Source organism: Theropithecus gelada, chromosome 4, assembly GCF_003255815.1.
Source record: "Theropithecus gelada isolate Dixy chromosome 4, Tgel_1.0, whole genome shotgun sequence".
NCBI classification, from domain to species: domain Eukaryota; kingdom Metazoa; phylum Chordata; class Mammalia; order Primates; family Cercopithecidae; genus Theropithecus; species Theropithecus gelada.
Window position 1 is genome coordinate 157339022 of NC_037671.1, and position 27047 is coordinate 157366068.

The 27047-nt window shown below is 37.8% G+C and overlaps 1 protein-coding gene and 1 pseudogene across 2 annotated transcripts in view; one reads left to right on the top strand and one right to left on the bottom strand.

Annotated features, from left to right (window-relative positions):
* Window positions 1-2742: 2742 nt before the first annotated feature.
* LOC112622834 (pantetheinase) overlaps window positions 2743-27047 on the bottom strand; it is a 33844-nt gene continuing 9539 nt past the window's right edge. Inside the window, exons 3-7 of one of the 2 annotated variants that reach the window (XM_025382794.1) lie at window positions 15874-16066; window positions 14900-15191; window positions 14101-14462; window positions 6238-6408; window positions 2743-5212 (exon numbers count right to left, since the gene is read on the bottom strand). In XM_025382794.1, coding sequence (XP_025238579.1) covers window positions 5033-5212; window positions 6238-6408; window positions 14101-14462; window positions 14900-15191; window positions 15874-16066 — 1198 coding nt within the window. In that variant the 3' untranslated portion in view covers window positions 2743-5032. The remainder of the gene's footprint in view (window positions 5213-6237; window positions 6409-14100; window positions 14463-14899; window positions 15192-15873; window positions 16067-27047) is intronic. The other variant, XM_025382795.1, reaches the window with a different exon arrangement.
* On the top strand, window positions 20647-21532 carry LOC112622836 (annotated as a pseudogene).

The window sequence follows — 27047 nt, forward strand, 5'->3', positions numbered from 1 at the left end:
CCAGCATTGGGTATTACAATTCAACGTGAGATTTGGGTGGGGACAAATATACAAACTATATCAGTGTGCAGCTTTATTTCTGAGTTCTCTATTCTGTTCCATTGGTCTGTGTGTCTGTTTTTGTACCAGTACCATGATGTTTTAGTTACTGTGGACTTAATGTAGTTTGAAGTTGGATAATGTGATGCTGCTGCCTTTGTTGGTTTTTGTGTGTTTGTTTTGTTTTTTGCTTACGATTTTGCTTTGGCTCTGGGGGTTCTTTTCTGGTTCACATGAATTATAAAATAGTTTTTCTAATTCTGTGAAAAATAACCTTGGTAGTTTGGTAGGAATAGCACTAATCTGTAGGTTATTTTGTTAAGATGGATTAAAGATTTAAACATAAGACCTGGGAACTACAAGAATCTAGATGAAAATATAGGAAATGCCATTCTAGGCATCAGCTTTAGAAAAGAATTTATGGCTAAGACCTTAAAAGCAATTGCAACAAAAAAGAAAATTGACAAGTGGAACCTAATTAAACTAATGAGCTTTTGCACAGCAAAAGAAACTATCAACAGAGTAAACAGACAACCTACAGAATGGGAGACAATACCTGCAAACTGCATCTGACCAAAGATCTAATAAAGGTTAATATCCAGAATGTATAAGGAACTTGAATCAACAACAACAAAAAAAACTCCATTAAAAATGAGCAAAGGACATGAACAGATCCTTCTCAAAAGAAGACATGCAAGTAGTCAAGAAAGATATGAACAAATGCTCAACATTACTCATTATCAGAGAAATGCAAATCAAAACCACAATGAGATACCATCTCATACCAGTCAGAATAGCTATTATTTAAAAAGTCAAAAATAACAGCTGCTGTTGGGGCTGTGGAGAAAAGGGAGCTCTGTACTGTTGGTGGGAATGTAAATTAGTTCAGCCACTGTGGAAAGCAGTTTGGAGATTTCTCAAAGAATTCAGAACAGAACTACCATCTGATCCAGCAACCGCATTACCAACTATATACCCAAAGGAGAAGAAATTGTTTTTGTTTTGTTTTGTTTTGTTTTTGTTTTTGTTTTTTTGAGACGGAGTCTCGCTGTGTCGCCCAGGCTGGAGTGCAGTGGCCGGATCTCAGCTCACTGCAAGCTCCGCCTCCCGGGTTCCCGCCATTCTCCTGCCTCAGCCTCCCGAGTAGCTGGGACTACAGGCGCCGCCACCACGCCCGGCTAGTTTTTTGTATTTTTAGTAGAGACGGGGTTTCACCATGTTAGCCAGGATGGTCTCGATCTCCTGACCTCGTGATCCACCCACCTCGGCCTCCCAAAGTGCTGGGATTACAGGCTTGAGCCACCGCGCCTGGCCCCAGAAGAAATTGTTAAAAGACATGTGCGCTCGTATGTTCATGATAGCACTATTCACAATAGCAAAGACATGGAATCAACATAGTTGCCCATCAGTGATGGGTTAGATAAAGAAAATATGGTACATATACACCATAGAATACTACACAGCCATAAAAAAGAACAAAATCATGTATTTTGCAGCAACATGGATGCAGCTGGAGGTCATTATCCTAAGCGAGTTAAGGCAGGAACAGAAAACCAAATACTGCATATTCTCACTTTCAAAGGGAAGCTAAACATTTGGTATACATAAAGATGGCAACAACAGACACTGGGGGCTACTACAGCTGGGAAACAGGGAGAGGGAAAGGGCTGAAAACTACCTATTGGGTGTTATGCTTATCACCTGGGTGACATTTGTACCCCAAACCTCAGCATTACCTAATATACCCATGTAACAAACCTGCACATGTACCCCCTGAATCTAAAATAACCATTGAAATTATTTTTTTAATAAAAAATAAAAATAAAAGTGACACATTTGGAACACGCCCAGTACAACCACAGGACAGCGAAGCAGAGGAAATTCGAGGTATCAGCTTTCAGTATAAAATCAAAGTGATGTGTTTCAGAACAGCTTTTGACGTTGACTTGATTTTCTAGTTGACTTTTTTAGTGTTCCTCTTGATATTCAGAACATTGTGATTAAGAGTCAGTTTCTTTCACTTTTGTTATATACATATATATTTATATACTTTTGATATATATTGTATATAAAATAGATTATTAGGAAAAAGAATATTGGTTTCTTCAAAGAATCAATTAGGTAAAGAGGGTAATGTTTTTAAGACCCTTTTTCCTAGTGGTTGCACTTCATGAATTAATAATTCTGGAACTTTTGCTGTTTATTTTATGTTACTTTTTAATGTATGTTCCCCTACAAAGTAAGCTTCGGAAAAATGAATGCAAAAATCCCATGGGCTGAGCATGGTGGGTCACGCCTGTAATCCCAGCACTTTGGGAGGCCTAGACAGGCAGATCACCTGAGATCAGATTTCGAGACCAGCCTGACCAACATGGAGAAACCCATCTCTACTAAAAATACAAAATTAGCCAGGCATGGTGGAGCACGCCTGTAATCCCAGCCTGTAATCCCAGCTACTCAGGAGGCTCGGGCAGGAGAATCGCTTGAACCCAGGAGATGGAGGTTGCAGTGAGCTGAGATCGTGCCATTGCATTCCAGCCTGGGCAACAAGAGTGAAACTCTGTCTCAAAAAAAAAAAAAAAAAAAAAAAAAAAAAAAAAAAAAAAAAGTCCTTTGTATATATTCAAAGGAGATGGTTTTACCACAAACTGTAGTTAAGGCAAACAGTTAAATTTACTATTGACCAAAAGTAGAGATTATTACATTATTTAATTTAATTATACAACATATAGAAAGTTTTTTAGTGTAGTACTTTTCTAATAGATATGACTATTGGGAGTGTATTTTGAAATACATATCACATACAGCAAAAAGAAAAGGAAAACAATCCTATTTTTGAAATTACATTGCAATATATACATATGTAAATATAAATACATATATTCACTGTGATAGCATCCAGAATAGCCCCATGAAGCCCCACCTCCTGATATTCTCAACCCTGTTTGTTCTCTCCACATTGTGCCATTGTTGGTCCATGTGACCAATATCGTGTGAAAGAAGAGATGTCACTTCTGTGATTAGGTTTTCAAAGACTGTGGCTTACATCCAAGCTCCCTCGTTCTTTCTCTCATGTGCTTTCTCTCTCAGTATCATTGCTCTAGGAGAAGCCAGATGACATTTTATGAAAGTTTTTCTAGCATCCTACAGAATAGAGGCCTGGTAACAACCGTGAGTGAGCTTAGAAACAGATTTTCTCCAGCCCTACCCGAGCCTTGAGATGATGGCAGCCCTGGGGACAAGTTAACTACAACTTTACAAAGGCCCGGATTCAGAACAACTCCACTAAGCCAGTCCCGGATCCTGACCCTCAGAAACTCTATAAGGTAATAAATCTTTGTTGTTTTAAGATATTAGTTTGGGGACAATTCATTACACCACAAGGGAGACCTACCATAGTTGTCAATGTTGAGCAGAAAAGAAACATTTAGAATTCTTTTGAAGTTTTTAATAATTCAAGCCTATCACCAACACATCAATATGTTTTCTGTTTTACATTGAAACTATATGAGAGTATGGAGACTTGCTCTGTGGATTCCTGTTTCTAAATACATTATGGGTTTTCTTATTTTCTATTAGGTCTTGAAAAAAAGCAAATTTCAGTTAATGTCACCCAAAGGCACAAGGGATTTTACTCAAATATTTCTTGGATGATATAGTACTTTTTAGGAAAAACATCTGCCACAAAAATGTTTGTCTCAAAATGATGTTTTGCTGGCATAGATCACTGCTGCAAGTGCCTTGCTCTCCTGTGCAGAAAGGCATGCTTTGCACAGTGCATGGCTGCTATTGGTGCTATGTAATTGTCCATCATCACAGCACTATGATATTAGTGCTCAGAGTCTATTAGTCACTTTGCGAGATGTTTTGGCTTAAATGATGTTCTTTGTTTCACTGAATTGTGTAATGTCAAGAGATTCTGCTGTTACTAAAATAGAACACATAATGCTAGATTAAATACCTAATTTCTTAAAATGGGATTCTCTCATTTTCTAATTCCAGAGGAATTCAATGTTCTAATGGTTTCACTATCAATCCATCAGCAATCCTTCTCTAAGAGTGTCTGTTGGAGTCTTGGGGACCCAGACCAGCTGAATATTCTTACCAGGTAAGCCTTTTGTTGAAGCTTCAGATTATGGTAGAAAACAGTAGTGGTGGAGAGAGGAACAGGAATGGTCTTTGATTCATTTGCCAGGGCTGCCTAACAAAGTACCATGAACTGGGTGACTTAAACAACAGAAATGTATTTCTCACAGTTTTGGAGGCTGGAAATCCAAGATCAAGGTGTTGGCACGGTTGGTTTATTCTGAGGGACTCTCTCCTTAGCTTGTAAAGAGTTGTTTTTCCTTTGTGTCTTCATATGGTCTCCCTTTGAGCCTGTTGTGCCCTACTCACCTCTTCTTTTATGAACACCAGTCATATTGAATTAGGGTCCATCCTAATGACCTTATATTACCTCTTTAAAGACCCTGTCTCCAAATACAATCACATTCTGAGGTACTTCAACATGTAAATTTTGGGGAGACATTATTCAAACCACAAGAGAATCAAAATGCATTGTTTAGGTAAAAAACTAAAATAGCAAACAAATAAAATCTTTGGAAATTTTCAACAGAGCTGAATAAGTGATATGTATTATAATAAAAGTGGTAACAAGAGCAGCCTTCTTGTAAGTTAATTTTATGATAGTTCTGATATGTTTTTTACCCGTAGCTTTTATTTCTTCTGCATAAAAGATTTGTAATACTTATTTGATATAATTAGCTCACTTCCAAGAAAGACCAATGTTCAAATACAGTTTTTTATAAAATCTACATTAACAGATAATTTATTAAGCTCATATTATCTGGTGTGTGTGTGTGTTCGTCTAAATAAAGAGAAATCAGTAATTCACTTATACTAGAGAACAATATTAACCCAGAACAATCTTTCTTTTCTTATCCATCATTTTTTAAATTATCCCAAGTAAAAAACAGAAAATGTCAATATTCTACTAAATTAATGAGTATACAATAGGTGCTATAACTATTAGCATTATTCTTCTTGCTTGTGCTGTGAGACCTGAGGAAGCAGCTGATGCCCAGTCTTTCTCATACAACCTCCCAAACAGAGTTACTGTTAAGACAGGTCCAGATGTTGGCTTCAGACTAAACAAGCGTCCATCAGTTGACACCTGATTAAAACAAAAAAGTAGGCAAAGGCTACATTCAAGTTATACAATCCCATAACTCACTTTAAAAATTTACTATAACAGAATGAAGAAACAAAAATGCTGGCCAAATTCTATTGCATCAGAAAAATTTGAAATGTTGCCGAGTACGAGAAAAATTGGAGCTATGAAACTGGTACTGATTCATTTATTATTGAGATGCCTGTAATCAATATCTTCTACTTTACTTACCTGTGGAGGCGCCGTAAGAGTTAATAAACACAAACCAGTGGATTTGGCAGTATACAGAAGAGAAACCTAGTCCTCTCAGACAAAATAAATGCTCCCCACAATTGCTCCTCACAATGGCCTGAAGCAATTGACTAAGAGGGGTTTGAACTGAGCATCTGTCATCTCCTGTCTCTTGCTCACTACAACCACCTCATCATTCCATTGTCCTCCCTCACCCCAGCAGTGGTTTCTACCAGGGACGGGAAGTGAGAGGAGAACTAGCAGGAAGTCAGCGGAAGAATGTGGCTGGGCAGAGCACATGTGCAACAAGGGATTATTTCTGAACTTTAAAAAGTTTTTGCTTTTTTGCCAACATCAGCCACTGTCGAATTCTCTCTTTTTCAGCTTTTCCTTGTCTCTTTTCCTTCTACCGTCACACAGAGCCTTGACTCACTCGATGAGAGGGACTCCTTTCAACTTCCCTAGGCCGTCACTTCCCAGTATCCTAATGGGCTCCAGTGGGACTGGTTCTGAAACTACTCTCGTTGAATCTTCTTTCTATGTGGAAGACCTTAAACTCCCTATAATCCCCAAAATAAGATATATATCTTTTTATTCTCAAGGATACACTAATTACTATGTTAAGAATTCCCAGTCAAGAAATGCAGCCTGCTCAATGTCCTTCATGATCCCCAGGGACAATCTGACACTTTCCAAATGGAAATTTGTATGATATTTGTAAGCATTTGAGCAGGTTTTTATACCAAAAAGTGCTTCCTCTTACATGAAACTAATTGGCAATATTCAAAGATTCTTACCTGAAATTCTCCAGGTGCAAGCTGATTTTCACTCAGCAATACCTCAGGAAAGACATACTGGGTTCCGAAAGTGCCACTGAGGGAGAACATTTCAAACCTGGTAGAAGCTGTTTCAACTGAGTCACCACAAGTGTTTAAATTAGTCGTTTTACACTTCAACAAGGTACAAATCTAGGGAAGTCATGAAAACCAGTAAGTCATAAGAAAGTCATGTGGGATTTGTTAATTTGCTTGATTTAATCATTTCATGGTGTATACACATATCAAAATATCACATCATACACTGTAAAGATATATAATTTTCATTCGTTAATGACAATAAAGCTAGGGTAAATTTTAAAGATAAAAATAGAATAAATAATTAAATAAAATGCTAGATGCTCTTTAAAAAAATGAGAAAGTCAACTGAAATACTCTCTTGATCTAGAAAAATGCCTATGCCACTTTATTTGGTAAAATAATGTTACTTCTTCATTAGAGTCATCCAGCTTATTACAGAATAATTAATACAACTAATAATAAAAATAAAGGACTTTAAGCCCCAGTGCCTCGTGCAATTCACTGTCAAAAAGATTAGCCACGTAAAAGCAATCAGATCCTTGGCCTATAGCCATGAACAATTATATCTTCAATATTCTCAGGTTACTAATGATTTTAATTATCAAGAATTTAAAATGTGTTTAAAGGTTTAATTTAGGCACCTGTGTAAATCGTATCTTATTGCCTGTTTCACACAATAAAAGAGCTTCAGAGTTGTAATGAACCCCAGAGTTGACCTAGAGGCAATCCCTGTAATCTGGAAAAGTCATGTCCTCTATATCTGTGCAAGAACTGAAACACTTCTCCATTAAGTTTTTTTTCCACTATAGTATGTAGCTATTGAATATAAAATCTAAGTATGTGAGTCATCTCACCATGCAGGTGAAAAGTTTCCAAAAGGAGATCCATATTCATTTAATGCCATCTGTACGGCATATTCCAAGTCACCTTCATTTCTTGCTTGACTAAAGCAGTAGCCACTAACTGGTCTCATTTTTTCCACTTTGCAGGTGGAAAGTAATCACTTCAGTGCAAGTGTATTGAGATGGGATAGAAGTAACTTTCAGGTAAAGGTAGAATGAACACATGCTTCAATTTTATTTTCTACAATCCTTCAAAAAGAACACTAATTTTTTAGCCCACAAAGATAGGAAAATAGGATAGACAACAGCACAGTTTTAAAAACTAGGATGTTGATAGAAAAAGTAGTAACTGATTTAGCAGACCTAGGAAAGCCAAGTTCTAAACTAACAGTAGAAAGAGCCAAGAATCAACCCTATCTACACTGCAAAATACTCAAAGATTTAATCACTGGGACTGCTCTGTACCTAGAGCTAGGAGTAAAGTTGTGGCAGTCAAAGGAAAAAAAAAAATGAGCAGAAAGTTGTGAAGGATGCCTTGCATACTAAGTCCTCCAAAAAATTGGGTAACTGATCCTCGCCTACTCCAGTAAATAACTGACAGTATTTCCAGAGGGTGTAAAGTGGATGTTCTTTAGATGAAAGTTTAAGAGACACAGTTGAAGGGGATTACCTGAATAAATAATACTGAATGTTGAAAACGTTCCCCCTCAACCCCCACCCACACCTTGCAAGGCCATTTTCCCCACTTGGCTCCCTAATGCTGCCACCAGGGATTTATCTTTCAGGAATAGGGTTGCCAGGCAAAACACAGGGCAAGACTCCCAGTTAAATTTGAAGTTCAGATACACAACAAATAATTTTTTAGTATAAGTATGTCTTAAATATTGAATGGGACATTCTTACACTTTAAAAATAAAAAAAATTTAAAAAAAAAAAGATGTTTATCTGGGCTGCGAGCAGTGACTCCCGCCTGTAATCCCAGCACTTTGGGAGGCCGAGGCAGGTGGATCACTTGAGGTCAAGAGTTCGAGACCAGCCTGGCCAACGTGGTGAAACCCCATCTGTACCAGACATATAAAAAATTAGCTGGGTGTGGTGGCATGCACCTCTAATCCCAGCTGCTTGGGAGGTTGAGGCAGGAGAATTGTTTGAACCCAGAAGGCAGAAGTTGCAGTGAGTAGAGATCGTGCCATTGCACTCCAGCCTTGGCAACAGAGAGAGACTGTCTCAACCAAAAAAAAAAAAAAAATGCTTATCTGAACTTCAAATTTACCTAGAGATCCTGTATTTTTATTTCCTAAACTAGACAACTGATTCAAGAAGGAAATTAGAAGAATCTTGAAAACTGCGAGACATGACCATCCCAAGAGGAAGTCTCTAAAGAGACTTACCTTAGATTTCCCCCCAGCAAAAGGTCCAGCTAGGTCATTCTATCATGAAGCTCAAAATTGGCAAGTGTTACTCACATGCTCAGAATTTTCTATGAGTTTTTGGTAATCCCCAAGAGTTACCAGATATGTGAGAAAAACTTATTGCATGAAAAAGCAAATAAAAAAGCAGATAAAAACAACTTAAAGGAAGCAGGGGGAAGGAGCTTCAATAAAAAGTTTACTAAATAGCCTCAGAGAGAGAAGAAAAAATAGTACATGCTCAAAACAACAAGTGTTGAAGAAAAAGTAAAACTCAGAAGACAAGAAAAAAGAGTTCTTGGAAATTATGAACATGTTAACAAAAATAAAAGATTCAGTACAAGATTTGGAAGATCAAGAGGAGGAAATCTCTCAGAAAGTAGAGGGAAAAAATAAAGTAGTAAAAAATAGCAGAGAAAATGTCGGAAAATTAGAGCACCAATCCAAGAGGCAAAAGATCCCAATAATAAGAGTTTCAGAAAAAGAGAAAAAGAAAATGTAAAGGAAGAAACTCTGCATGCATTCTGGGGAAGGTGCAGAATGAGGAATACACATACAGAGAATCAAGAATCAGAAGAACTTCAGAATTCTCAATAGCAACATAAGATGTGAGGATATAATACATTCACAATCCTGAAGAAAAGTTATAACCACCTTTGAATTCCATGCCCAGGGAAATACTTAACTAAATTTAAGAGGAAAGGCACTTTCAGACTGGTAAGTCTCAAAAATCTTGCATCCCAATCAGTCTCTTTCCGGAAACTATTAACAACAAGAAAGAGGGCACAAGCCCAAAACAAGGAAGATGGGGAACAGAAAACAGGAAATCCACACTGGGAAGTGGTAAAAAAAGAAAATCTTCACCACGAGGATAAAGGCAGATTCCAGGATGACTCCTATCATGTACAAGGCATGAAGAGCAGCCAGTTCAGATTAGAGCAATGTAACTAGACAGCATTGACTCCAACAGAAGGAGCAAATAAAGGTAGAAGGAGAAAAACAGAGAACCCAAAGCAAGGAAATAGCTAAGAGAGCATTCCTAGGATGACAGTAAAGGAAATCTCAATATGACAGCTGTGCAGAAGGACTAGAGGGAAACCAGTGCAGAGAAAGGTTATTATTTTTAGCTCTAGATAATCTTATGAAAATGATATTGTGGGAAAATTATTCTGAGATGCCGTTGGAAGATATGGGGTTTTAACAAAAAGTCAAAGAAAATTAACTAAATTTTAAAAAATAAGGCAACTAATAACTTTAGGAAAAACAAAGAAAAAATATAAAAGCAATAAGTTTGCAATGACATATTGATATAAACAAAAGTATGCATATTCACTATAGAATGCTTAGAAAATCTGTGTGGCAAGATAGGGGTTTATTTCACTTTTACCTCTCTTTGTTTCTCTTCACTTGGATTGGAGGTGGCTTTTGGTGATAATCAAGATTTTTCAAGCATAATATATCATCACAGTTAGACTATGAAAAATTATAAATATAATATTATACCAAAATTCCTTATCTTCAATACCAAAATCCAAAATCCTCTGAAAATAAAGGATTTTTGTAACCCACTGGCACATTGGCATTAAGACCTAACTTGAATTAACATAAGGCTATAACATTTTTATTCAAGCTATTTAAGGTGACTAGTCCCATGTTTTCCAATAGATATATTAATATGCTTGATTCTGGGTATTTTCCCAGATTCTGCTGGTAATATCAAGTAATATGTATTATTATCTTTAAATAGAAAGATTCCAAAACATGACTGGTACCAATCATTTAAATGGAATATCACCGTCTAGCAAGATAAACAGAAAGCTTGGTTTTACCTGACAAAGCTAACCTACCTCACAACACTAAGAAAGAACTTCCCACAACTCTCTTTAGGAAGAGCCGAGACTCTGGGGGAGGCAAAAAGGTAGGAAAAGGTAGAGGAGGCAGGAAGGAAAAGGAGGGAAGAAGAGCTAAGAGATTACCCTCTTGTTTTGTGACCAACCTTTTTAAACTTAAAAATAATACATCACAATTTATACTTCAATTATAAAAATTTATATAGCAATATAATACCACATGTATGTCACATATATAAGGCTACATATGTTAATATACCATATAATATACCATATAATATACCATAATATACCATATAATTCATTTAATTTCCACTTGTTGGACATTTTGTACCTGTGTTCATGATACTATTTTTCCCCCTTTCCTCCAGCACCTTGGAACACTGAGTAGGAGTATTGATTCCTCCTATATTTTATTTTATTTTATTTTATTTTGAGACAGAGTCTCACTCTTTTGCCTAGGCTGGAGTGCAGTGGCACAATATCAGCTCACTGCAACCTCCGTCTCCCAGGATCAAGCAATTCTCCTGCCTCGACCTCCCAAGTAGCTGGGATTGCAGGTGCCTGCCACCATGCCTGGCTAATTTTTGTATTTTTAGTAGAGACAGGGTTTCATCACGTTGGACAGGCTGGTCACAAACTCCTGATCTCAGGTGATCTGCCCGCCTTGACCTCCCAAAGTGCTGGGATTACAGGCCATCGCACCTGGCCTGATTCCTCTCATATTTTATATATTTTTTCTTTTGTAGCTCTCTCTCCTAGACCTACAAAGGCAATCAAGGCTCTCTCATTTGTTGAGAAACATACACACACACACACACACACATTTCTCCTGACCATGAGTCTCTGTTAAGCCCTTGTCTTGCTTCTCTTCTTCTTGTCTCAGATAAGACTTCTTGGGGAAAAAATGCATTCACTTCCTTTTGACTTTTCAACCCAATATAATCTGCCCATCATCCTATCATTATGAGCTCAGAAAATTCTGCCAAAATTATACTCAAAAATGCTAATAATGTCAATGTATTGCATTAATACACCTCCCGATTTCCTTCTTCCAAGAGTCTCTACTTCCTTGCATCTACCAGATGTTCTCTTTTTAAATTATTTTTTATTTCTCAATTGTATTTGCAGGTTTCTTGTCCTCTGTCCTTTCCTGCCCCAAATACTGAAGCTCCTAAAGGTTCTACCTTGTCAATAGTTCTTTATTGTCAGTACAGTCTCCTTTGCAGTGTCATTCACTCTTGTGTGCTTAATCGCCCCTTGTATCTTGCTGATTCTCGAAACAATATTTCTAATTCTAGTACCTCCATTAAGCATCACACCAAAGTATTCAACAGCCAAGTGGCTGGGTCCAGCTGAATGTCTCATACCTACTTCAAAACCATCGTATCTATAACTGAACTCAGCCTCTACCCACTATCAACCAGTCTGCTCCTCTCTTGCCTCCTGATCTGTCAGAGGCATCTCACCCACCCAGCCATTCTTGCCAGAAACCTGCCACATTCCGGACTCTTCATTCTGCTTTCCTGTTCCACATCAAATTAGCCACTGAGTTCCGTTTTTTAAATATTTCTAGACTCCATGCTTTGCTTTTATTCCGACAAACACAATCTTGGTCCAGACCCTTAATAAGACTATTTTAATAATCTAGTCTTTTGGGTCTTTGTTCCATCATCTACAGAGTCGTAAAAATGATACACTCCAAGGCAGATCTGACCACATCATTCCCTCACTGGACCACTTCCACCAGCTGACCATCACCCGCAGAATAAAGGCTGAATCTTAAGTGTGCTCGGTAAGATCCTGCAGGACAGGATGTTGTCCCCAGGCTTATTTCCCACCAACCCCAGCTTCTCAAGCTATGCCTTAGTAGCACGGACCTGCTTGATTTTCCCTGCAGACCCTGCTCCTGCCTGCATCCACACCCTTGTTCATGCTCTTCACACCACAAAGAATCCCCTCCTCCTCTTTTTCACCTGGATAATAGCATCAGCTCCAGAAATTTCCCTGCATTCCCAAATTAATCTAAGTGGAGCTCTTTAGTACTCCTGCAGCAAAATGTGCATTCTACGGACTATCACATGCCAACCTATGCTAAAACTATCTGTTCAAATGTCTTTCTCCATTACTAATTCCTCAAGAGGAGAATCTATGCTTATTTATCTTCATATCATTAACACTAAATAAATACCTGGCATATAGTAGGCCTTCACTTGCTAAAATGAACAAGTATTGATAGAGTAGTTATCATAGAGCAAACAAAATACTGTGCAGTTGGCATAATTTCAGCACTCATGGGGTTCTCAGTCTCAAATAAGTATGTGAATACTATGACATAGTATGTCTTTGATAAAGCTAAGCATATGGTGCTCTGGGAGCACACAAAGGAGGTACTTAACTCAGCTGGGGAGGTAGGAGTAGCTCCTTGGGAAATATCCAGGCAGGCTCCTTGGTGAAGATAACACCTGAAAAGTGCTATGAAAATGAGTAGGTGGGGCTTGCCATGGATAAAGGACCAAACAATCTGTGCAAACACCTCGAGATTCTGCAGGTGCTAGCAAATAGGAAACAGGAAAATATCTCAATATTGCAGAAGACCAGGATATATGTAAGTAGAAGTGAAATTAGAGGATGGAGAATAGGAAGGGACCACACATCTAGACTTCGTATATCTTTCATGTTAAGAAATTTGATCTGTCAATTAGAAGTCAGTGAAGAATTTTAAGCCAGACAGTATTATAATCAAAAACAGCTTTTTGTGATTTCTGTAACTACAGTGTAGGGAACTGACTGGATGGAGCTGAGATTGTCAGACTGTCAACAGGAAGCTCTGTTAAGTGAGATAAGATGAGGGCCAGACCAAGGAAGAGAAGAGTAGAATTAGAGGACCATGGAGGCCACTTGTGAGCATGAGAGATTGGATCTTTGCAGCAATAAATCATTCCATTGAACAATCTTGGTGGTCAACTCCATTCATATCCAGGATATACTTAGCGTCAAACTCTTTATAATGCAAGATAGGTATTTGTGAACATATAGGGAAAATGGTTTAATTTGTTCAGGAGGAAATAAAACAGGTTTTCAATGAACTGTTATAATTATCTGTAATTTAAATATTTATTTTTAATACTGCTACTGCAAGTAAATGTTCTGCCTTTCCCCAATCAGCTTAAAATCGAACTGACATCTAACTGACATCTAAGATTTCAAGATTTAGCAAATAGGCCAGGCTTGGTGGCTCATCCCTGTAGTCTCAATACTTTGGGAGGCTAAAGTGGGCAGATCACCTGAGCTCAGGGAGTTCAAGACTACCCTGGCCAATATGGTGAAACCCAGTCTCTACTAAAATACAAAAAAAAAAAAAAAAATTAGCCAGGCATGGTGGCGCTTGCCTATAGTCCCAGCTACTTGGGAGGCTGAGTCATGAGAACTGTGTGCCACTGCACTCCAGCTTGGGCAACAGAGTGAGACTCTGTCTCAAAAAAAAAAAAAAAAAAAAGATGTAGCAAATAAATTTAGCCTATATTTATAGGCTTCCCAGCTCAAGTTTAATTTCAGGTAAACAACAAAAGTTTTAGGATGCATAAATCCCCAAAAGCGGGATATGCATATACTAAAAAATCATTCATTATTTATCTAAAATGTATATTTAACTGAGTGTCTTTATTTTGTCCAGTAACTCTTCTGACATCAAAATATTACCTGTAGATAATAGCGCCCTTCCACAGTGTGCAGTCCATCAAATGCCCCTAGGGCATACACTTCTTCTGTTAGGTTGTCAGACATCTTGTAGCTTAGATGACAGCAGAGAGCTTTCTGACAAACTGTGTAATTTCTTGCAACTTCTGCGAGCTTCACGAAAGTGAATTCATCGAAAAAGACAGTGCCCTTAAATTCCTGGTTTCCTGACGAGAGTGGTTCTATACTGCTGGCATAGGAAGTCCAATTCACAACTACAGAGTGGGATGGGTGGGATTCCAGTTGTGAGAGGAGGAGTCTTCCCTCTTCTGTCTTCATATCGTAATGAAATGCTCTTGAAGAATTGGGTGCATAGATGCCACTTCCTGGAAGTAATAAATTGAAAATATCATTTGAAATGGGAAAGTAAAAAGGGATTTCATGATTGTTATTACTATTTTAAACTCGTATTCACATTTTACTCTCTCTAAGTTATATGTTTTATTAATTTCAGTAAAACATGCTGGTAAAGACAGAGAAGTGAGAGGAAATCAGTTAAAGTATGACACCAAGAAGCCAAGAAAGGAGAGATGTATGTAAGAAGTCATATATTTTGAAAAAAAAATCAAGATAAATAAAACCAAATAAATCTACAAAACAATTTAGACTGAGATTGATTCTATAGCATATTAACAACTAGATGTTCAAAAATTAAGAGCTGGAAAACATTGTATTAAGGAGTATGCATTAGCTAGAAAAACATGGGTTTTTTTTTTTTTTTTCTGATTACATCAGCCTGCATATCTTTAAGATCACACATTACCTGTCATATTCTTTGAGGGGTAATGTATGTTGGATGCAAGGAAATTGACCCTCATGCCCATAGCCCAAGCTGAATGGAATTCAACAGCTGACAAATGTGGCAAAACATTCATCCAAGCTGTTGGGAATAGTATGGTGTCCACGTGGAAATCTTTCACCAAGGTAACAGCAGGATCATGGAAGAGTATATCAAAGCATGTGAAAATGCCAAAACTTCCAAAGCTGGTATTGAAAGTCACGATCTCAGGCTCCTTGGGAACATTGAATTGCTCTTCACCCATGAAAAGGTTTTGCTGCAATAAACAGAAGAGAAAGAGAAAAAAAAATTCTTTTAGGAAGTTGATCTGGACATCACAGTGTTGGAAAAAGTGCAAGCTCACATCTTAGTACCAATTTAATCTATGATCACTGTTTTCATGGGAAAAGAGTTTGCTTTAGAGAACCAGAGGCCATTCCGGCTAAACTGAGCCTTTGGTTCAGTCTCCACATTACAGATGTGTACATGGGTATCTTTATCTATAAAGACCCTTTGGAGTCTTATAAGACATGGGAGTAAAATAGATTACTTCTGTTTGCCAAGTATACTTAACTGTTTTCCTTGGCAAGGAACTTTGTTTGCTCCATTCTCCTCAAGACAGAGTTTATGTGGTAAGCAGTTTTTCATTCTAGCCTAGACCCATTGCCAGGGTATGTCTTTAAAAAAACAAAGTCCAAAAGGCAACATTGTGCAGCATAATGCATGTAGCACTTTCTGACTCCCACACACTCCTAAAAACACACTCCTGTGTTCTTACATGCACACGGAACCCCTTAAGCCTCTTTATAGGAGCTTTCCACACTTTATCATTACTTTCTATGCTTTGCCTCTACTTGATTTCTAAAGTATGCTTATCATTATCAATAACGTATTTTTCTCCTTGCCCGCTTTATTTCCTTAGATATTAACTAATTGGATTATTTGCAAATTAATTTTACCTTATGGTAGCGTGCCACCAGTTTTCCTTGAGAATCAAATACCACATCAGTGTTGTATTGGTAACGGCCATCGGGGGGACACCGAGGATCACTGGTATTGCATGGCTTCTTGTCCCCAATATTTGCCACAACATAGATAGAGTTTTTCTTGGCCAAGCAGCTGAGTCTTTCTTGTACTGGGGTTTGGCCAAATCTGATATATGTTTATTGGAGGAAGAAAATCTTTGTAAATCAATGTTAGCTTTTAAGAAAATCCTGAATGATAGTTGCCGAAACTTATTATTTGATATATGCAAAAATAAATTATAAATAACAATAATTAGAAGAGAAGGATTAAGACAAGAAAGGAGTTCAGAGGAATCCCATGCTTGAGTAAAATTGGTTGTAGCAATCTACTGTAGGATAAGATACCAGATCACATATTTTTTCTTCATAGCATTTATCGTAATCTATAATCATATTTTCACTTATGTGTTCGTCTTATAATGTCTGCAGCATCCTGTAGATATCATGGGTCAATGACTTACATATCTTGTTTACTAAACTTATGTCTAACAGAAGAGAGGCATTAAAAAATATTTTGGGGTGGGTGTGGTTGTTCACGCCTATAATTCCAGCACTTTGGGAGTATAAGGAGGAAGGATTGCTTGAGCCTAGGAGTTTGAGACCAGCCTGGGCAACAAAGCAAGACCGTCTCTCTACAAAAAATGAAAAAACAAAAAAAAAATTGCCAGGCATAGTGATGTGTGCCTGTAGTCTCAGATATTTGGGAGGCTGAGGTGGGAGGACTGCTTGAACTTGGGAGTTTGAGGCTACAGTAAGTTTCACTGCATTCCAACATGGGCAACAGAGCAAAACCCTGAACCCTGTCTCAAAAAAAAAAAAAAAAATTGGGGGGGGCCAGGTGCGGTGGCTCATGCCTGTAATCCCAACACTTTGGGAGGCCAAGGTGGGTGGATCACCTGAGGTCAGGAGTTCGAGAGCAGCCTGACCAACATGGAGAAACCTCGTCTCTACTAAAAATACAAAATTAGCTGGGTGTGTGCCTATAATCCCAGCTAATGGAGAGGCTGAGGTGGGAGAATCGCTTGATCTTGGGAGGCAGAGGTTGTGGTGAGCAGACATCACACCATTGTACTCCATCCTAGGCAACAAGAAGGAGACTCCATCTCAAAAAAATTTAATTTAGAGATAGGGGGATCCTAGGAAGATAGCAGAGAAGGGAATTTTTCTCTCCCACCTAGATAACAATTGCACAGTTGAAATCTGTCTGATATTGCTATTTTGGAGCTCTAGTGCTTGCAACTTCCAGACGAATGCTTGGAAGGTAACTTACAGTTAATTTCAGTTCATGTTAACTCTTAGCTCAATAGTGGTTACCAATTCCTCATCCCATGTCCCTGTGGCAGGCTGCCATGTCTGTGTTCCTAAAGCAGCTTGCAGGCAGCATATGGGAACAGGGTGGACAATAATGACTTTGTCTTTCAAATATATGAGATCTGTGTTCTGATCACTAATTGCTGCTTCTGATCATGGAGGTACAAACACAAAGGCAAGCAGCTATTGTTGTGTATACACACACACACACACACACACACCATTTTTGCAGGCCCTCTCTCTGGCTGAAGTGGCTCCCAGGAGATTTAAAGAGCCAGTGCCTTATTTATTTATTTATTTTTCTCTTTTTCTCCTTTGGGTAGTGAGACATTTAAGGAAAAAGATACATAAAAGCAATTAAATAAACAGGAAAATTTAGAAAGTTGCCATACATGCCCAGGGAAAGGCACAGGCTCATAAAAGGCCTAAGAAGACCTTAAATTTACATCTCAAACTGATCCTCAACACAAACATCCTACAACAACAACAATAAAACAAACATAGCAAACCCAGAGAATCTGGTTCCCAGAGTAACCATGTGATAAGATTCAAATGTCTAGTTATCAACCAGAAAAATCACAAATCATACAAAGAAACAGGAAAATATGGCTCACTCAAAGGAGAGGGAAAATAAACCAACTAAAATCATCCCTGAAAAAGACTGCATGACAGACCTACTAAACACAGACTTTAAAACAATGGTTTTACAGATGCTCAAGAAAATAAAGGAAGATGTGGAGAAAATCAAAAACCAAAACAAAGTAGAAATATCAATAAAAAGATAGAAAACCTAAAAACACTGGAGCTGAAAATTACAATAACTGAAATGAATATTTTATTGGAGGATTCAAAGACCAATTCAGGTATGTAGAAAAAAGAAACAGCAAACTGGAAGACAAGACAGTTGAAATTATTCAGTCTGCAGAACAACAACAAAAAACAGTAAAGAAAATTGAATAGAGCCTTAGGAACACCAGCAAGTGTTCAACACATGCATTGTGGGAGTCTCAGAAGGAGAAGAGAGATTATTTGAAGAAATAATGGCTGAAAACTTCCCACATTTGAAGAAAGATATGAATAAAAAGATCCAAGAAGCTCAACAGACTCTGAGAGAATGAATTCAAAGAGACCCACACTAAGACACACTATAATCAAATTGTAGAAAGCCAAAGACAAAATAAGAATCTTGAAAGCAGCAAGACAGAAGTCACTCATACATACAAGGGATCCCCAATAAGATTATCAGCAGGTTTCTCATCAGTAACTTTGGAGACCAGAAAGCATTGAGCTGATATATTTAAAGTACTGAAAGAACAAAAAAATCTGACAATCAAGAATGCTCTATCCAGCAGAACTGTCCTTCAAAAGTGAGGGAGAAATGAAGACATTACCAGATTTTAGAAGAAAGGAAAGAGAGAGGGAAGGGGATGAGGGGGCATGGTGGCTCCTAGCCACTTTGCGAGGCTGAGGCAGGTGGATCATGAGGTCAGGAGATCGAGACCATCCTGGCTAACATGGTAAAACCCCATCTCTACTAAAAATACAAAAAATTAGCCAGGCGTGGTGAAGGGTGCCTGTAGTCCCACCTACTCGGGAGGCTGAGGCAGGAGAATGACCTAAATGAACTTGGGAGGAGGAGCTTGCAGTGAGCCTAGCTGGAGCCACTGCACTCCAGCCTGCGTGACAGAGCAACACTCTGTCTCAAAAAAAAAAAAAAAAAAAAAAAAAGAAAGAAAGAAAGAAAGAAGGAAGGGAGGGAGGGAGAGAGGGACAAAGGAAGGAAGGATGGATATTGAGCTTTGCACAAGAGGCTAAGATTTGTTCCAAATTTAGTAACAAATAGGTACTATTAAAACCTTTGAAGACAAAAACAACCTGGTCAAAATTTTCTTCATAAAGATAAATAGAACACGCAATATAGAATGTACTAGAACAATGAGAGACTAAATGCAAGGGACTCATTAGGAAGCTGTTGCCATAGTTCAAATAAGAGGTAACAAGGATTGGCTAGGGCAGTACCAGCTAGTATGAAACTACGGAAATCCTGGAGCATTTGTTAATGTCTGATTTTTTTAACTCTTTTTCAAAGTTACCAATAATTGTCCCAGTAAAGCAATTAAAATACAATTTTGAAAATAATATATAACATATTGCTATATTTATCCTCTATTGCAAAACTCTGAAATGGTAAATGGTTTACACCAGGTTATTGAAGCATAGCTGAGAAGGCTGAGATAACTGTTATATGAAGAAAAATTTGGTGCCATCAAATCTTGGTTATTAGATCTACAAACAAATTTGTATAATTAATATAAGGAAGACCATAGCAATCATCTATAAAATAGATCCTTGAAAAAGATCAGAAAAGGATATAATAATACATGTAGAAAAGTATTATTTAAATGTGTTTATAAGACAGAACAACCATTCAATAGTTTAACCCACCTTTGTTTCAATTAATATCTGAAATGCATAGATATAAATTACAACACATTGAACCACTCGAAACATGTTTACTCCCAGTCTTTTTGGATCACCTGAAGTGGTGGAATAGGTAGGTTGGTGTTTTGGATTTCTGAAACAGTTCTGATGACAAACATATTTTCCTACTGTCTCTGTTAGTCTTCATGTATTCTAATATATTTCAATTCAAGCTACATTTCTCAGGCTGTTTGGTATATACATAAAATCCTCCAAAATTAAACCACATGTCCTGATTGAGGGTTAAAAAATTCAATTTGCTTATGTGTGCCTGAAATCCACCTGTTGCTTCATCTGTAATATTTACCAAGTTCTTAATCCATGCAGAGTTTTGTCCTGGGCACAGAAGGAGGGGGTGAAAAAGAATAATTGAAATGCATTTTCTAAGGCTGCTTTCAAAGTGTTCAATCTCTAGGTATAACAAAAATCATCAATTATCGAAAAGACATTTACTAACCTAAAATCAGCACGTGTTAAATATTCAACAAATATGCATTAGGTTTTGACACAACACAAAGCACTATATTAGACATGTGGGCAACCAGGGGAAGAATATTCCAGTCAGAGCTGTCCAAGCACACAATGTGCGAGACATGGAAATGTCAGATGTGGTTGCTATGCTTATAAAGCATTAGACTTACTGAAGAAACAATATGTGCACACAAAACTCTGAAATAACAGTATGAAATAATATGCAATCAAATATCAAAATGCCTTTTGAGCCCTTCAGCTCCAAGCTGACCCTGAGGAGGGCAATATGATCTAGGTGGCTCTGCAGAGACATCCACCCAGGCTCCCGTTCCCTGGGTCTCTCTCTTTGCTTTGTTTCCTAGGCCTCTGAGATTGGATTTTGTGAGGTGAGATGAGGGCAGGCCCAAGAAGGGTGGTTACCACTGAGCCCCAGTCACTATCAAGATGATAGAGGTACTGACACCTGACTCTCAGAAACTGCTACACCAGCTGAATGCCCTGTTGGAACAGAAGTCTGGATGTCAGTTAAAGATCTGTGGCTTGAGACAATTGAATTTGCACATGATAGACAATAGCCTCAGAATGATTGCAAGGCTACAGGACTTTGAAGTACAAGATGCTAGTCTAACTCAGTTCTTTGACTTTAACATAAAGGCATTTTCTCTGTGAATTTACTGGACAGATTCCTGTGTTAAATGAAAGTACAGTCCAAGCACCTTGGATGTGTTGGACTGAGCTGCTTCTATTTGGCTGTAAAATCAATAGAAGAGGAAAGGAATGTCCCGTTGGCAACGGATGTGTTCCAAATAAGTGAATAAAGGTTCACAGTTTCAGACTTGATGAGAATGGAAAAGATTGTATTGGAGAAGGTGTAATGTAAAGTGAAAGCGGCTACTGCCTTTCAATTTCTGCAACTCCACTATGCACTCATTCAAGAGAACTTGCCATTTGAAAGGAGAAGTGACCTCAATTTTGACTGGAAGCCCAACTTAAGGCATGTCAAGATCAAAAGCTCTAACCTTTAGAGTCTAAATCAAAGCCTTCTGTGTTGATATTGTCTATAATCATATTAGAGATCCAAAAACAGAAGTAGGTAGAGTTAATAAAATGAGTAGAATGTCTTCAGAAACATTCCAAGATAAATGGTAGAGATGTGACCTTCTGGAAAGAGCTTGTATCCAAGTGTTTAACTGAATACTCATCAAACAAATTTTCCAAATCAAACATTCGGAAGTTGAAATGGATTGTTTCTGGGCATACTGCATTGCAACTGAAACATAGTTACTGCAGAAAAATTCACCGTCCAACAATTCCTGAAATGGTTCCCTAATTGGTAAATTGCGTTCATTGTTATTCTCCATATAGAGAAAATTTTCCAATGCTATAATTTCTTTTGCAATTAAAATATTAATTATCTTCAGAATAAACAAAATGAAGTTGGAATTACAAAGGAGAAAACACTTCACTGATCTTTCAGTTAATATTTGAAGACATTTACTACATAGAAACTATAACACCTCAATAATAAGGAATTATCCAACCTCTGATATGTAAGTCAGCCATTTCATGATCTTTTCAGCTTTGAAAACAGCATCCTTCTTAATAGCATGAATTTTGAAAGTAGCACTAAAATTGTGTTTTTATTGCACATCTTGCTGTATGTAGACCCACGCTCAGGCTCATTTTAAGTTACACAAGCCTGAGTTAAGACAATAGGGACAAAAACTTTAAACCATATGTGAACAGATTTGAAACTATTCATGTGTAAGCAAAATGAATATGAATTTGGGTATTGTACCTAAAGAAAAAGTAAGATATGGCAGATGGTCTCCACTTTGGGTTTCCGAAAACTGTCAGGGTGTTTTGACACTGTAGTTACATATCATTGCTACAGCAGTTAGATGACTGTAAAGTAGTTATATGCTTGGTCACTGCATATATGATATATACTTGTCATCTAAATTTTATTTTAAAAAAATTTGCAGGGGCATTGTCGGCCCCAACCCTCTCTCTGCCCCTCAGATGCTGTAACGTGAAAGAGAGGGCCCTGACAAAGATGAGACAATGGCAGCAGGCTGGCCACATGCACAGTCACCACTACTCCTGGTCTGTGGCCACTCCTGGGACAGGAACTGCTGGGCCACCCACTGACAACCATCTTGGCTATCCCCACTGCTTCCCAAACCATGTTCCAGTCTGGAGTTGAGCCTGAGTGGAATGGAAAGAAGACAAGACCCCACGCAGAACACCAGAGGCTGGACAGGTATCTCCAACCATCTTGGAGATACCAAAATAAAGCAACAAGCAGGGCACCCTGGGGAAGAAACTCTGGGGAGGGTGGAGATGGAAAGGGTGGAATGGACATGCTACAAGCTCCCTCACACATTGCCATTTAAATTTCTTAACTCACAGTAATGATTTATCTTTTTCTACTCAAAACTAAATGTTGACATTCATATGATTATGAATCTTAGATATAAATACTTCACATTTAACAGTAATATTTAAGCAGACTTCAAATAAGTTTGGGTTTTTTGTTGTTTCTGTAAATAAAGTTATACTAGCAACAAAAAGCTCTTCTCTGAAGCCTTTCCCCATAACCCTGCTCTATAGACTCCATAATAGTATAATGGGCTTAAACTATGAAGCCTCAAAACATCACAACTACATTAAGGCGATGTTCCCAAATTTAGGGGAACTGCCTATTAATATTATGCTATGGTATAACCATGTGTAGATTTAAATTCATCTGTGAAACATTCAAATCAAAGCTAAAAGTAAAAATACGAAATGCTAATGATGAATCTGGAAAGGTACACCGTGAAACTTCATTTCTAACATTGATCTAACTTTCTAGATTATATCAATATATTGTTTTTAGGTGGTATTAAAAAATGCTAAACTATTTAATTTAAATGTTGAATTTTAAATTATGAGGTCTACATCAAAACCAACATTTGACTAACGAACTCTTTAGGCATAATAAAGGTTAATATTCTAGGCAGTATAAATAGTTTCTTGGCACCCACAATGCAAGTAATACATAATTCAGAGATGTGCACTTTATTATACAGAAGGAACATACCTCACCATAATAAAGGCTATATATGGCATTTATGTTACCACCCACAGCTAACATCCTATGGAATGGGGAAAAGCTGAAAGCCTTTGTTCTAAGAACTGTAACAAGACAAGGAAGCCCACCTTCACCACTTCTATTTGACATTGTACTGGAAGTCTTAGCCAGAGCAATCGGCAAGAGAAAGAAATAAAGGATGAGGAGGAAGCAGAGCAAGATGGCCAAATAGAACCTTCCAGCGATTGTCTTCCTGCAGGATCACCAAACTGAACAACCATCCACACAAGAAAGCACCTTCATAAGAACCAAAAATCAGAAGAGTAATCACAATACTTTGTTTTAAAAACATATCAAGACAAGAGGCACTGAAGAGGGTAGGAAAGAAAGTCTTTAATTGCCAACACCACTCTCCCCCATCCTCCAGGTCACCACATGGTGTGGAGAGAAAATTTGTGCCCTTGGGAGAAGGAAAGTACAGTGATTGTGGGACTTTGCACTGGAAGTCAGTGATGCCGTGTAACAGCAGAAAGCAACATGGCACAGAATTCAGCCAGTGCCCACAGAGGGCACATTTAGAACAGCTCTAGCCAGAGGGGAATTGTCCTTCCCAGCAGTCAGAACCTGAGTTCCACCAAGCATCACCAGTGTGGGTTAAAGTTCTCTGGGGTTCTAAATAAACTCGAAAGGCAGTCTAGGCCAGGGGTTCCCAATCCGTAAGCCACAGACTGTGACCTATTAGGAATTGGGCTGCACAGCAGTCCCAGTCGGTGGCCTGTTAGAAACCGGCTGCACAGCAGGAGGTGAGTGGCATTACTGCCTGAGCTCCGCCTCCTGTCAGATCAGTTGCAGCATTAGATTCTCATAGGAGTGGAAGCCTGTTGCGAACTGTGCATCTGAGGAATCTAGGTTGTATGCTCCTTATGAGAATTTAACTAATGTCTGACGATCTGAGATGGAACAGTTTTACCCAGAAACCATCCTCCACCCTGCCCATTAAAAAATTGTCTTCCACAAAACCAGTCCCTGGTGCCAAAAATGTTGGGGACCACTGATTTAAGCCACAAGGACTACAATTCCTAGGCAAGTCCTAGTGCTGTACTGAGCTCCGAACCAGTAGTCTTGGAGTGCCATAACCTAGTGAGACACCAGCTGGAGTGGTCAAAGGAGTGCTTGCATCACCCGTCCTCCAATTCCAGGCAGCACAGCTCACAGCTTTGAGAGAGAAACTCCATCCCTCTACCTTAAAAAAGAAGAGAGGAGCATAGAAAGGACTTTGTCTTGCAACTTGGATAACAGCTCACCCACAGTAAAATAAAGCACCAAACAGAGTACTGAAGCCCCCAACCCAGGTCCTAGCTCCCTGATGGCATTTCTAGACATACACTGGGCTATAAGGGAACTTTCTGCCTTGAATGGAAGGTCCTAGTCCTGGCAAGATTCATCACCTGCTAACTAAAGAGTCCTTGGGCCTTGAATAAACATCAGTGATAGCCAGGCAGTACTCACGACAAGCCTTGGGTGAGTCCAAGTACCATGCTGGCTTCAGGTGTGACCTAGCACCTTCCCAGCTGTGGTGGCCATGGGGTGAGACTCCTGCTTCACGAAAGGAGAGGGAAGAGTAAAAGGACTTTGTCTTACAAATTGGGTACCAACTTAGCCACAGTAACATAAAGCACCAAGCAGAATCCTAAAGTTCTCAATTCCAAGACTTAGTTCCTGGGTGGCATTTCTAGACCCACTGTGGGCCCGAAAAGAACCCACTGCCGTTTCCTATAAGAAATGCTAAAGAAATTTCTTCAAACTGAAAGAAAAGAGCGTCAATAACCAATACGAAAGCATCTGAAGGTACAAAACTCACTGGTAATAGTAAGTACATAGGCAAACATGGAGTATTATAACCTATAATTGTGACGCAAACTTCTCATATCTTGAGTAGAAAAACTAAAATATGAACCAATCAAAAATAATAACAAGAAAAGCTTTTTAAGGCATAGATAGCATAATAAGATATAAATAGAAATTTTAAAAATTAAAAAGTATGGGGGATGAAGTTAAAGTATGGAGCTTTTATTAGTTTTTCCTTGTTTGTTTATGTGATCAATGTTAAGTTGTCATCAGTTTAAAATAAGAATTATAAGTTGTTATTTGCAAACTGCATGATAACATCAAATCAAAAAACCTACAACAGAGACACAAAAAATAAAAAGCAAAAATTAAAACATACCATCAGAGAAAAAACACCTTCACAAAAAGGAAGACAGGAAGGAAGCAAGGAAGACAATACCACAAAACAACCAGAAAACAAAAAACAAAATGTCAGGAGTATTTCCTTACTTAACAATAAAACATTAAATGTAAATGGACTAAACTCTCCAATCAAAAGACATAGAGTGACTGAATGGATTAAAAACAAATAAAAGGCAATGACCTGTTGTGTACAAGAAACACACTTCACTTATAAAGACACGCATAGACTGAAAATAAAGGGATAGCAAAAGATATTCCATGCAAATGGAAAACCAAAGGAGCAGGAGTGGCTATATTTTTATCAGACAGAATAGTTTTTAGGACAAAAACCATAAAAAGAGACAAAGAAATTAATTATATAATGATAAAGAGGTCAATTCAGTCAGAAGATAAAACAATTGTAAATACGTATGCACCTAACACTTGAGCACATAGATATATAAAGGAAATATTATTAGAGCTACAGAGAGTGATAGACCCAAATGCAACAATAGCTGGAGATTTCAACATCCCACTTTCAGCACTGGACAGATCATCTGGAGGGAAAAACAATAAAGAAACATTGGACTTAATCTGCATTATAGACCAACTGACCTAATAGATAGTTACAGAAAATTTCATCCAATGGCTACAGAATAAACATTTTCTCCACACATGGATCATTCTCAAAAGAGACCATATGCTCGGTCACAAAGCAAATCTTAAAACATTTTTAAAAAATTGAGATCATATCAAATATCTTCTCTAACCACAATGAAATAATACTAGAAATCGATAGCAAAAGGAATTTTGAAAACTATACAAACATATGGAAATTAAAGAATGTGCTCCTGAATTACCAGTGGGTTAATGAAGAAATTAAGAAAAGCGTTCAAAATTTTATTGAAACTAATGGAAATGGAAATGCAACATACCAAAACTTACAGGATACAGCAAAATCAGTCTAAGAGGAAAGTTTGTAGATATAAGTACCTACATTAACAAAGAAGAAAACCTTCAAATAAACAGCATAATGATGCATTTAAAAACTATAAAAAGAAGAGCAAACCAAATCTGAAATTAGTAGAAGAAAAATAATAAACATCAGAACAGAAATAAATGAAATTGAAATAAAAAAATACAAAAGAACAGCAAAACAAAAAGTTGGTTTTTGGAAAAGATAAACAAAATTGACTTTTAGTGAGATTAAGAAAAAAGAGAGAAGACAAATAAACTCAGAGTTGAAAAGTGAGACATTATAACCAATACTGCAGAAATTCTCAAGATCATTAGAGATTACTATGAGCAACTATATACCAATAAATTGGAAAACCTAGAAGACATGAATAAATTCCTAGACACATACAACCTCCCAAGATTGAACCACGAAGAAATCCAAAACCTGAATAGACCAATAACAAATAATAAGATTGAAACTGTAATAAAAGTTCTCCCGGCAAAGAAAAGCCCAGGACTTAATGACTTCGGTGTTGAATTTTACCAAACAATTAAAGAACTAATCCCAATCCTATTCAAACTA